This window comes from Pseudonaja textilis, chromosome 2 (genome assembly GCF_049901715.1).
Source record: "Pseudonaja textilis isolate UNSWEBS1 chromosome 2, rPseTex1.2, whole genome shotgun sequence".
NCBI classification, from domain to species: Eukaryota; Metazoa; Chordata; class Lepidosauria; order Squamata; family Elapidae; genus Pseudonaja; species Pseudonaja textilis.
This window is the reverse complement of record NC_141991.1, coordinates 38,784,212-38,797,885: the sequence shown is the minus strand read 5'-3', so window position 1 is coordinate 38,797,885 and position 13,674 is coordinate 38,784,212. Positions and strand designations below refer to the sequence as shown.

Genomic DNA, 13,674 nt, shown 5'->3' with positions numbered 1-13,674 from the left:
TCAGTGGTACATGACAAACTACTCCTAAAACTACTATCTTATGGTATCTCTGGACACCTGCATAACTGGATAGAAGCATTCCTGTCAAACAGACAACAAATGTTCAAAATTGGGAGCGTCCTATCAAATTCTGTACTTGTCAACAGTGGTGTCCCCCAAGGCAGTGTTCTAGGACCAACTCTTTTCATACTCTACATCATACTCTACATAAACGACCTCTCTGATCATATCAAGAGGAACTGCGTTCTCTTTGCTGATGATGTAAAGCTATTCAACACCAGACAATACTGCTACCCTTCAAAAAGACCTGTTTGTAAAATCAATAAAACTTGTTTTTTTTTTTTAAAAAAAGACCTTGACTATGTATCAAAATGGTCAAACAAATGGCAACTTCAAATCTCAACAAATAAATGCTCTGTCCTACATATTGGCAAAAAAAGTCAGAAAATAAAATACAGGCTGAATAGTCAAGACCTTGTTGATGATCCAAACTCCGTCAAGGATCTTGGAGTACTCATCTCTAATGATCTAAGTGCTAGAGCCCACTGTAACTACATGGCCAAAAAGGCGTTAAGAGTTAACCTGTAACTTTTTCTCTGGTAATATTACACTAATAACTAGAGCATACAAAACATTTGCTAGACCAATACTCGAATACAGCTCATCAGTCTGGAACCCACATTACGTATATGATATTAACACAGTTGAGAAAGTCCAGAAATATTTCACAAGAAGAGTTCTCCACTCCTCTACTCGTTGCAGAATACCTTATGCCACCAGACTCAAAATTCTAGACCTAGAACTACGCCGCCTTCGGTCTGATCTAAGTATAGTATATAAAATCATACATTGCAATGTCCTACCTGTCAATGAATACGTCAGCTTCAACCATAACAACACAAGAGCACACAATAGATACAAACTCAAGGTTAATCGCACCAAACTTGATTGCAGGAAATACGACTTCAGCAACAGAGTGGTCAATGTCAATGTCTGGAATACTCTACCTGACTCTGTGGTTTCTTCCCCACACCCCAAAAACTTTTACCTTAGACTGTCTACTATTGACCTCACCCCTTTCCTAAGACGTCAGTAGGGGGCGTGCATAAGCATAACAATGTGCCTACTGGCCCTGTCCTATTGTTTCTTTTATTTTTTATTTTTCTTATATGTATTCATGTATTCATAACTATGTTTTTACTTATACCTATTATCTTGTAAGAAATTGACAAACCAAATAAAATAAAATAAACAAAACACAACATGTGCATGTAGTGTTGTGTTCCCCTGGTTTTAAATATGTTATGCTTGTACAATTAGTGATTTAGGAAACTGCAGGTGCTGAATGAGATTAGACTCATTTACCTCAGCAATATGTATAATGAACTAACCATGCTATTTTAATATTTCTGCTTGCAAAATAGATGTTCCTTCACTGAGCAATCAGAAGAAATCCAGAGAATATGCCTTTTGGATAACCTTTTTCAATTACCTCAAAAAGATGATCCTTTTAGTATTTCTTTTTCGTATTCCTTTCCTTCTTTTCTATCCCCAAACAGTAATTGAAACTATATACAAGCCATCAGATGTGAACTTGCATTAAAACAATACAGGTAGTTCTTAACTTCCAACCACTTATCTAGTGACTGACCTTAAAATAGCATGGAAAAAAGGACTTAAGCCCGGTTTCTTACCCAGCATCCCAACAGTCACATTATCAAAATTGGGGCACTTGGCAACCAGCATGTATTGCAATGTTTGCTAGTATCATGGGACCATATGATCACCATTTGCAAGCATCCCAGACAATTTCTGACAAGCAAGTTAGTGGGGGAAGCTGGAGTCATTTAATGACAACATGATTCTCTTAAGAATTGCAGTGGTTCACTAAACAACTGTGGCAAAAAAAAAGGTTGTAAAATTGGCTGTGATTCATTAACAACAGCCTTATTTAGCCATATAAATTCTGCTCCCAATTTTGGTTATAAATATAAATTCTGCTCCCAATTGTGTGTCTCCCTGTACTGGGGATAAATCTTGAAGCATCCAATAAAATGGATTAGAGTACCTAGTTCAAGAAATCTTTTTTTTTTAAATATATTTTTATTAATTTTCTTTTTTTTTACATTGTAATACGTCATGGTATCAACAACGTTCTTGGCATCTATACAGGATTTTGGTTTAAATATCATAATACATTATATTGCATTTGTCTACTATTAAATAGTATCTTTAGCTATAATTACTATTCTTATATCTTTATATAGTTTACAAAATTTCATTTTACTTTCTTAAGGGTTGATTCAATTAACATTTTTGTCTCACTTCTTGATTCTGTTTGTTAGCCATTTATACCAATTGTTCCAAATTGTAAAGAATTCAGAGTCGTCTTTTTCTTTCAATTTCATTGTTAGCATATTCATCTTAGTACTTTCTGTTACTTTGTGTATTATTAATTCTTCATTGGGGGTATTTGGTGTTTTCCATACCTGTGCATAGGCTATTCTGGCGGCTGTTGTAATATGTAACACGAAGTATTTTACTTCTTTCGGTAATCTTTGATGATTCCTAAAAGGAAGGATTCCAGTCTGAGCTCAATCTGATAGCCAGTGATCTCTTTTAACCAATTTTTAATTTGAATCCAGTGTGACCATATGTGATAAAATGTAACATCAGCTTTTCTGCACTTCCAACATTTGGGACTCATGTTGGGGTAGATTTTTGCCAATCTTGCTGGAGCTAAATACCATCTATAAAACATTTATATATGTTTTCTTTGTATGCTGCAGATATCATTAACTTATAATTTATGTTCCATACTTTCTCCCATTCCTCTAATTCTATAGTGTATCCGAAGTTCTATGCCCATGCAATCATTGTACTTTTGACTATTTCCTCTTCTATTTTAAAATCTAATATATATTTATATATTTTAGTTATAAGTTTTTGTTCTGGTCCCATTAATATTTTATCTAATTGGTTCTGCCCTTTGTCAAATCCAAAATCTTTTGAGTCTTTTTAATATTTATTTTGAATTTGCAAATACGGCCACCAATCAGTTATAATTCCATTTTCCTTCAGTTCTTGGTTTGATTTTAATTTCCCTTGACTATCTAATAATTCTTCATAGCTTACCATTTTCCATAGGTCTAATCTATTTGGATGCATTATGGCTTCCATGGTTGACAGCCATCGTGGGATTTCTGTATAGTGTTTACCTCTGATTTTTTTCCAAATTGTAATCAATGAGTCTCTTATTAGGTGTTGATTGAAATAGGTATGTAGATTACTTTTGTTTTCCCACAAAAATGCATGCCAACCAATCAAGAGGCCATGTCCTTCTAACGTTAAGATTCTCTTGTCTCTTAATTTAACCAAATCCTTAATCCAACTCAACGCCGCTGCCTGGTAATAAAGCTACCATTCTGGTAGTCCAAGACTGCCTCTGCTCCTATTATCTTTTTTTTTTTGAAAATTTTATTTGGGTTTTCATAAAAACAAAATACAAATAAAACATCTTTTTTGAAAATAGCATGGTCCCAGGTTATCACTTCTTCATACAGACACAAAACTCAATTTCATGCTCATTTTTATATTCTATTCCATATCTTATTACCATTTTATATTTTCTACATAGTTTCCCCCCTCTTCTAAATTTCTCAACTTTGTTTTGATTATCTCAATTCAAATCATTATATTTATACTTTTGTCTGTCCTGTTGCAATTTCACATTATCTTTTCTTATTAAACAATTTTTTTCCTGTAGTTACCAATTAGAGTATGACATCTTTATATCCTTTAATTTTATCCATTCAAGCTCTTATTTAAGCTTCAATGTATAGCTTTAAGATTATAGCATTCAATATAATACATAACTTCCAATCGAATTCTGCTTGGTACATTCTTAAAATAGACACTATATTCTTAAAAAGAAAAAATTATATATAAAAAAATTTATAAAATTATATAAAAAATTATAAAATTATATAAAAATTATAAAATTATAAAAAATTATATATATATAAAATTATATATATATGTATGTATGTAAATAAAACACATTCCATTCCAATTCAATTCTATCATTAATATGCATTAAAATCTTAACATCTTTAACATTTCTTTTCAATTAAATATCATACTTCCTTGGGAACACTTATAAACTTTCCATAGTTAATTCTTTTTTTCCCCATATTTCTCACTTATATTTTTATAAATCATTACTAATAATTAAAAATGTTCCCTTTTAATTCTCTCAATCTTTTTAATTCATTTATTTATTAACAAACATCCCACTGCATTACAATAAATATTTTATCCATCATCATATTTTCTAAAGTTATTTCTATTTGTAAAATAACAAAGCTATCTTATATACCTTTGCAGAATCCCTTTTACAACTGAATTTTCACCCATTATCTCTAAACAAACTTATGGTTACAATCCTTATATCTTTTCCCTGTTTCTCCATTTCTGCTCCTATTATCTTGTAATAATTTCATTTTAATATGTGGCCGCTTGCCCAACCAGAAAAACTTGGATGTCATTTTATTTAATTCTATAAAAAAAGATTTTCCTAATTTAATTGGAATCATTTGGAATACATATATTAGTTTTGGTAAGGTATTCATTTTCAACGTTGCTTTCTTCCTAATATAGACAGTTTCAATTTGGCCCATAATTCCAATTCTTTTCTGATTTGCTTAATCAGTTTAACATAATTGCCCTCTTTTAATGATGAACATCTGTGTGATATCCAAATTCCCAGGTATTTCACCTTTTTTACTATTTGCAGTTCCTTTTTTACTATTTGCAGTCTAATTCTACGTTCTGTTTTGTTGTACAGTTTTTGACTATCATCTTAGTTTTATTTTTATTTATTTTAAATCCTGCTGCTTCCCCAAACTTTTCTATTTGTTGCAACAATATTGGTCCCGAATTCATTGGCTCTTCCACTATAAATACCAAATCATCAGCAAATGCCTGAACTTTATATTCCTCATTTCTAATCTTAATTCCATAAATCTCTGGGTTTTGTCTGGTTGCAGCTAGCAACAATTCTAAAGATAAGATAAATAACACAGGCGATAATGGACACCCTTGTCTCACTGCTTTTGCAATTTCAAAATCTTCAGTATGATCTTCATTTAATAATACACTTGCTTTTTGATTTGAGTATATTTCTTGTAGTGTTTTTTCTATATTAGTGCCAAAATTCAGCTTTTTAATTTGCTTTAGCATGAATTTCCAATTGAGATTATCGAATGCTTTTTGTGCATTTAAAAAAATTAAAGCTGCCTGTTTTCTGGGTGTGCTTCGTAATATTCAATCGAATTTAGTACTGTCCTAATATTGTTTTTAATTTGTCTATTTGGCAGGAAAGCATTCTGGTCTGTATGTATAAGTTCACTCAAAATTGGTTTCATTCTTTCTGCTAATATTGTCATGAATATCTTATAATCCGTATTTAGCAACAAGATGGCCTATAGTTCGCAATTAGTTGTTGATCAGTGCCATCTTTTGCAATTAAGGAGATGTATGCCTCGGACCAGGACCTCAGAAGTCTAGCTTGCATTAATGCCTCATTATATAGTTCCAGTAATATTGGTTCAAATATTTCAGATAAATTTTTGTATAGTTCGCCTGGTAGACCATCCGGGCCTGGTGTTTTATTTTTTTTGTTTTTGTATCGCCTTTTGTAACTCTGTTAATGTTATTTCTTTATTAAGCACTTCTCTGTTTTCTGCTGAGATTGGACTCAGACCATTTCCTTCCAAGTAGTATCTAATGTTTTCTTCCATAACTTCTTCTTGCTTACAAAGCTCGCCAAAACACCTTTGTGCAATTATCTTTTCTCCTCCATCTGATAATACACTATCCCTTCCTCATCCTTGAGTTGTTGAATTAGTCTTTTCTCTTTCTCTATTTTTAATTTATGGGACAACCACCTTCCTGCTTTATTTGCTGATTCAAAGAAATTATGTTTAAGAGTTTTTAAGTTACGTGCATTTTTCTCAATATCTATCAAATTTAGTTCATGTCTAATCATCCCTATTTCTTTCTTAACTTCCATATTTTGGGGGTCTTTTTGGAGCTCATATTCAATTTTTTAAATCCTTTCTTGTAATTTGTTCTGTTTCTTCCATTTTTCTTTATTTTTCTTAGCTATATAGGCTATTGATATGCCTCTCACGAAGGTCTTTGTAGTGTCCCATAAATTTTGTAAACTAGTATGTTGTTTTAAATTAACCTTAAAGAATGTTTCCAACTCGTTTTTTACTTCTTGAGATATATTCCTTTTCCTTTGTTATTTGTGAATTTAATATCCATCTCCTTTTCTTTTTACTATGTCCTTTCCATGTAATTTTAACCAGGCGATGGTCAGCCCATATATTGGGCATTATCTCTATTTCACTAATGTCTTTCTCGATTGCCCCATTAACCCATACCATATCGATTCTGGACCATGATTTTTGTGGACTAGAATAAAACGTATATTTCTTCTCATTTGGATTACTCTTCCTTCGTATATCTTCTAAATTGGTCTCATGTGTTAAATCAAAAAAACTTTGGGGTAGAGTTCTCTTTTTTTTCTTCCTAGTCCCTTCCATACTAATATAGTCTTTTTTAACATCAACAATGGCATTAAAGTCCCCTATCAACCAAATATTTTCTTCACCTATACTAATTATTTTATCATATAGTCCCTTATAAAACTTCTTCTGGTTATCATTAGGGGCATATATCTCCACTAATAATAATTGTTTTTGATGTAAATTAATTTGTATCATTAAAATTCTGCCTTGTTCATCTGCATAGATTTTTTTGCGTTTATCTCTTTTTTTACGTAAATTGCTCCCCCCCCCCCAATTTCTTTTGATCTGCCAATGCTGTAAATAATACACCCAACTTGGGATATTCTAGATATTTTTAATGCTGTTTTTGGATATGTACCTCCTGTAGTCATATAATATTGACGTTTTGTTTAGTTAGTTTGGTTAATATTTGTTTCCTCTTAATCTGGGAGTTTAATCCATTGATGTTTATTGAGAGTATTTTAATCTCTTCTTCCATTGTTAATTCTGAGTCTACCTAAAGTCTTCTGTTTGTTCTTGCTTCTCTTTGGGGTCTTACTCTTAGTCCTTTTCTCCTTGGGTATTCTTTCTTTTCTTTGCCTCTCTCTTCTTGGTCCGTTTCCTGAATTCCCTGTTGCTGATCTTCTTGTTGGTTCTCCTGACTCTTGCTTTCTGACTCTTCTTTGCTGCTCCCCTCTTCCTCTATTTCCATCAACTGATCGTAAAGTTCTTGTGCCTTTTCAATACTATCAATTTTTACTCTTCTTTCTTGCCACGTCACCAGCATTCCTTCAGGGACCAGCCATTGGAGCCAGATGTTTTGTTTATTCAGGAGTATCGTCAGAGATCTGTAGTCCTTCCTCAACTCACTTACCTGCCTCAGAATTTGTTTCAAGGACATGATCTCTTTTTCTTTATTCACCATCGGCTCGTCCTTGGTGATTCTATATACAATATCTCTTACATTTTTTCTGGCGAACCTGATGCGGACCTCTCTAGGCAGCTTGTTTCACTGGCGTAGTTTGTATGGATTCGGTAGACTTCATCTAATTCTTTCACTATTTCCTGTTGGTCCCTTTGCAATGCCTCTGCTATTAAGTGGGACATTATGTCTCCCAGGTCTTCATCTTTAGATTCCAATATATTTTGGAACCTCAAATAGAATGCTGCACGTTCCATTTCGAGATGGATAATCGAATCTTCTTAGTCTCTGTTCATCTCTATTACTTTCCTATCCATCCCTTCCAATCTCTTGTCTGTTTGTTCAGCTTTAGTTTCTATATTCTTTATTCTTTGTTCATTCTTCTCCAATGTCTGTTGGATCGTTCCCATCTCCTCTAAATTTTGAATCTTACCCTTCATTTCTCCCATTTCCATCTTCATATCTGTATGGTTATTAACCATTGTCTCCTGCATTTTAAGCATCGTTTCCTGAATAGCTGTTAATGTTGCTTGCATCGTCTGCATGTTGGCCACATTGCTCGTCTTTTCCGTGTTCAACATTCCTTCTATTCTTTTTTGGCCCGCTGGAGATGCAATAGGCATTGATGAACCAGACATCGTTTTTTTCCCTTTCAAGTTCACTGTTGTAGTACTGGTCATATTCCTAACTTTATTGTAAATATCTTCCCATTTTACCCTTCACTATTTAATTTTTCTTTTGTTATTAATTCTATTCAGTAGTTTTCCTTAGAATATAAATATCTTTTCCCACTTATGATATTCTAAATTATTCAGATTTGATTCAATCTTTTATAGCATCTGAAACTAACTGAATCACCAAAATTAAAGAAGATAAAGAAGAGAGAGGGCAAAAGGTTGACAGGAAGGATAATATCAAAATGAGAAAGAAAAGAGAGAAAGAGTGTAATATAATATCCTAAAATATACTTACTGTAAATTGTTCTTATACAACTATTTTATATTACTATATTATGGTATATCAACTGTATTCTTTATCTTTAACTGTAAAGTTCGGTTTCCTTTAAACAATTCTATATTCCACTTCTTATATATATGACCTTACTTATTTCATTAGTTGTTAATAATCAATCAATCGATAATCATCAAAATAGTATTTCACCAGTTTTCACAATTTCATGTCATGTAAACTTTTAAATTCTTAATAAATTCAATCAAACCTTAATCAAAATGTTATTTCATTAATTATATTCTATAAAAAGAAGTCTAGTAATATTCAATCACTTTCCTTTCTTTGTCCATTCACATTTTGTTTAGTCACAGTCTGTTACATCAGCTTCTCTTCTCTCTGTATAATGTCAAAATGTCACTTCCGTTCTTGAGTTCAGTCCTGTCTCTTACTTTTTTCCACTGTTCTTCTTTTTTTACAAGTCACAGATCCATCAAGTTAAACTCCAAATTCCTCAATAATCAATCTAAATCAACTCCAATTTTTTCAGAACAAGTCCAAAACACCAGTCAATCTTTAATCAACTAAATCGGCTTCGATCTCTGTCTTAAGAGGTCCTTGCTTTCACCTCTGGATCGCCATTTCCCTTCAGACTTCTGTCCTCTTATTTAAGACTCACAGTTCTGCTGTCTCTCTCTGACATTTCTTTCCTCAACTTTCACTTTCCGCCTCCTTCACTCCAAGTTCAATCCGTCAATTGATGCCAAAACGCTGTTCATGCTCTGATATCTTCCTCATTGGGCTAAAGCGCTGCGACTTCGGTCTGCCATCAAGATGGCCAACCACTCACACATAAGAGTAAATGGGGTCTCCCTCGAAGCTGTCAACCGCTGCCGCCATCAAACTTCTCCTCGGGCTTCCTCACACCTTCGTCTTCCCCTCCAGGGTCTACATGCCCCTCACCAGGGCCTCCATACACACAGATCGGGGATGAGAGAGCAGAGCTTGCTCTTCTCTCCCCGCCCTGCCACAGTGCTGCAACCGGAAGTCCCCCTAGTTCAAGAAATCCTATGCCATTACAAAATTGTTAAAAAATGATTTTTTTGTTAATCCCAGCACAGTTGCTTTAAAATAAAGAAGACTAAAATAAATAAACCTAAAACTGTCAGAGGTTAGTTGTATATTTTAGCCATAAGGTTGCAACCTGCATAAGGATCTTGGAACTGAGCTGAAAGCCTGGGTTTGAGATCTGAGTGCCCTGCAATGGGGTGAGCTCCCATTCCTTACCCCAACTCCTGCCAACCTAGCAGGAAAGCATGCAAATGCAAGTAGATTAATAGGTACCATTTTGGTGGCAAGTAAGAGTGTACCTCTAGCATATAGCCATGTTGGTCACATTACCACAGAAAATGTTTTTGGACATCACTGGCTCCCTCAGCCAAGGAATGGAGATGAGTTCCATGCCCCAGAGTCAGACATTTTATTTATTTTTATTTTATTTTTATTTGTCAATTGCTTACAAGATAATAGGTTTAAGTAAAAACGTAAGTTATGAATACATGGATACATATAATAAAAATAAAAATATATATAAAAGAAACAATAGGACAGGGATGGTAGGCACGTTGGTGTGCTTATGCATGCCCATGACTGGACAGGGTTAGAATCATTTAGCTACTTCCTTGTATTACATGTTTTAAACATTAATTGGGGATATAATGGGAATAAATAGCAACAGCCTCAATGGAGTTAAAATAAAGCCTTTCTGGAAACCCCAAAGTAGGATGTTTGTATGGAAAAAAGGAAATGAAATGAAAACAAAAAGAAAAGAAAACACCATGAAAGTCTAATATTCTTTTTCTTTCAGGGAAAAAAGTTCACTATTTCAAATCAGGAATTATATAATTTCAAATGATAACCTTTTCTGTCCCAGTCCAAACTTACCTCTTAGCTTTTTTTGCCAGTTCATTTCATTAAAAAGGTCCTCAGATCTCATAAAAAAGTCATTGATTTTGCTGCCTTGCTCATCCCTTTCTGTAGTGTAGTAAATCCGGAGTTTAGATTCTTTGGTGAGGAACTCACATATACTGGGCACAGGGAAGACTATTTGCTCCATAGTACGATCTGATCTAACTATCTACATGAAGAATGTAAAGAGTTAATTTGCATGGCGTATGGTCATAAGAAGATTATATTATTTCTCAGTATGCAAAACTTCCTGAAACTCTTGGTATCTTTTTAAATACTTGCTGATTTGTATTCTTGTTAACACTGTTAGTTCTCTTGCCACCATTTTTTTTTCACATTTCAAGTCACATAGGAGAAGTAGGTTATTTCTTTATCAGAATTGTTACAAAAGTTATATTATTTCAGTTGTTAGCCAAGAATTACTTGGGTAGATGGATAATCTTCCTCCCTCCCTCCCTCTGTCCTCCCTCCTTTCATCTTCTTGTTTCAACTGAAATTATTTGGTATACAAAAAGTCATAAAAAACAAATAAATCTGCACTGGTCACTTCCATCCAAAGTCACTTTGGAATCAGGCAACACCTAAATCAAATCAAACCGATATAATCACTTTTTCCTATTTTTAAATTGATTCCATTAATACAAATACAGTATAAGAAGATGATTCTATGAAAATTTAAATATGTATATTTCCTCAAAGACCTAGTTAGTTTTGTTTCATAAAAGTACTAAATTGGGGGGGGAAATTCAGAGTTAGCATTTGACTGGAGCAATATGAAAGAGCTGTGTTATTTAAGAGTTTGAGGTATTTTGTAATATTGCTTGAGAGACAGCTTTCATATATGAAGCCCCAAAGCATCATGAAACTGGAGCATGACTTTCAGGAACCTGAGAAGCTGCTCAATAGTTTAGACAAGCCATAGCTACTGTATTAATATAGCTCTTTAATAAAGCTACTATATTCCTCTGGAATGGACATTTTGTACCTAGAGTCTGTGCTGTATAGCTCAGTAGGTCTGTCTATTGAAGGAAACAAGATATTCCTGAAGAGCCAATTCCATTGCATTCTTGATACTATTTCATTTCCACTGTAAGAAGTCTCTCATGCTTACCCCAAGTCTTTTCCTGAAGTATACTTTTAGTTTGTTTACTTCAAAAAAATAAATAAATCTACAATAGCCCAATCAAAACACATTTTTAAGAAAAAAGAAAAATGAAGTAGATATTTGGAAGGACTCACATTCATTAAAGATTGACGGGATTTTGTAACTAGATATTCAGGACACATGTAGAATTCAACTACTATTTTACTAGACATATAAGATCTAAACCAAATTGTTACTTTTCTTTGTACAGTTCCATTTAAGATTAATTTGATATAATTTGAGGTATTTACCTCAATTTGAGCTGTATGCTTGGCATAGAATTCCAAAGCTTCATCTCCATCTATTTGGCCTCCAGGCTTCAACATGTTTTGCAATTCTTTGTTGTGGCGAGCAAGCTAAAATAAATGAACAATTAAGAAGACAAGGAAGCTTGCCCACATCTCCTACTTAAAAAAATAAAACAAAGCAAAAACTCAGAACTATTGAAAGACTCAATTGCAAAATAGAGGAATAGCTGACTTTACTTTACTTCAAATCAAATCAGATATTGACTTGGTCAAATTAAAACCAATATTAAATAATCAGTTAGAACAATTTATCAGTGGAACAACTTGCCTCCAGAAATTGTAAATGCTGCAACACTGGAAGTTTTAAAGAAGAGATTGGATAACCAGTTGTCTGAAATGATATAGGGTTTTCTGCCTAAGCAGGGGGTTGGACTAGAAGACCTCAAAGGTCCCTTCCAACTCTGTTATTCTATTGGTACTAATATTGTACTAGATACAGTATTGCTGCACTGTACTTAAGCTACTGTATATAAACAGGGAACACTCAACATTCACTAACACTGATGATGTTACCTAATCAGGTAATAAAACATCTGCAAACACACAACCAAAATTAGAGAAAATGAAAGGACTCATCTCTCCTGTCTTTGTTAGAACCTCGTTTAAAATGCATCCCCAAAAGTTGGCAAATTGAGTATGAGAAATACAACTCAAAAAGTACAATTCTTACTTGGCAAAAAGCCTCTAGTCAGCAATTCCTTTTTGTCATTTTTGAATAATACTAAAGTAACCATTTTCAAAATGAAAACAGTTTGGTTCTCTTTTCAATCTTGGTCAGTCACTGGGACCAGAGGTTTAGTCTTCTGAGCTTTCAGACTCATGCTGGAGCCCCTCTTCAGGGAACTTCTCTTTACCAGAATGTGTGCTTTGGGCTATCCTATGTGTGGTATTTATATGGGACCTATTGCATGTGGCTTTTTAGATATTGATTGGGATATTGATGGCTAGTCAGTCATTGGCTGTTGTTTCCTTGTGCTGCTAAGCCCTGGCCTCCTAAGCAGTTGATAAGCTGATGGTAAATCAGCACTCCTGTTGACTGATGAGGAGCCAATTTCCCAGGCTTCAATCCCTTCCCTGGCTGGTTTTGGGCCTGCTCATCCAACAATCTTAGAAGCTTCAAAATTGAGTATGTCCAGGGGTGGGTTTCTACCGGTTCTGTCTACCTCTGTAGAACCGGTAGTTCTGAAGAGCAGCAGACATAGAACCGGTTCTATGTCTGCTGATGTTTTTGCCCACCCACCCATCTGGGCTCTTACCTGATCTTTATTTCCTGATTTTTCAACCTCAGCTGCCGAACGAGGCACAGCTGCAGTTTAAAAAGCAGGAAAAGAGGGCTGTTTCAAAGGCTGCATCTCTGCACGCTGATGACAATTTACAGACGCGCAACTCCCAGCGTGCAGGGAAGCTTGTAAATCCCGAACTGGTAGTTAACCCTGTCGTATCTCACCCCTGAATATGTCCTTGTTCATTACAGTGTAGACTACCAATGGTTCTCTTTTATTTGGAGTGTAGTAAGTTTGTTATATGAGGTGTATCAGCTTGAGACTTAAGGATGGAGAATCAATGAGATGTTGTGATCTTAGAATGCTTATTAACAAATACATGTTTCAGCACATGCTGAGAAAAACTGTATGACAAAGCACTTAGTTTAAGAAAGACAAACTAATATGCACCAAGAGTGTGACTAAAGAGGGCAACAGCAGGTTTCAGGCAAACATGAACAACTGGCAACAATGCCTAAAAATGCATGTTTATTTTGCTTAACTACTTTCATTGTTTGTTTCAGTATTAATAATCCAACAAGGCTCA

At 34.2% G+C, this 13,674-nt stretch overlaps 1 protein-coding gene across 5 annotated transcripts in view; it reads right to left on the bottom strand.

The window, feature by feature from the left end:
- Positions 1-13,674, bottom strand: part of ITPR1 (inositol 1,4,5-trisphosphate receptor type 1) — a 245,219-nt gene that overhangs the window by 43,674 nt on the left and 187,871 nt on the right. For all 5 annotated transcript variants that reach the window (XM_087923707.1, XM_087923703.1, XM_087923705.1 and 2 more), the window contains 2 exons: positions 11,809-11,913; positions 10,390-10,582 (listed from right to left, as the gene is read on the bottom strand). In XM_087923707.1, coding sequence (XP_087779833.1) covers positions 10,390-10,582; positions 11,809-11,913 — 298 coding nt within the window. The remainder of the gene's footprint in view (positions 1-10,389; positions 10,583-11,808; positions 11,914-13,674) is intronic.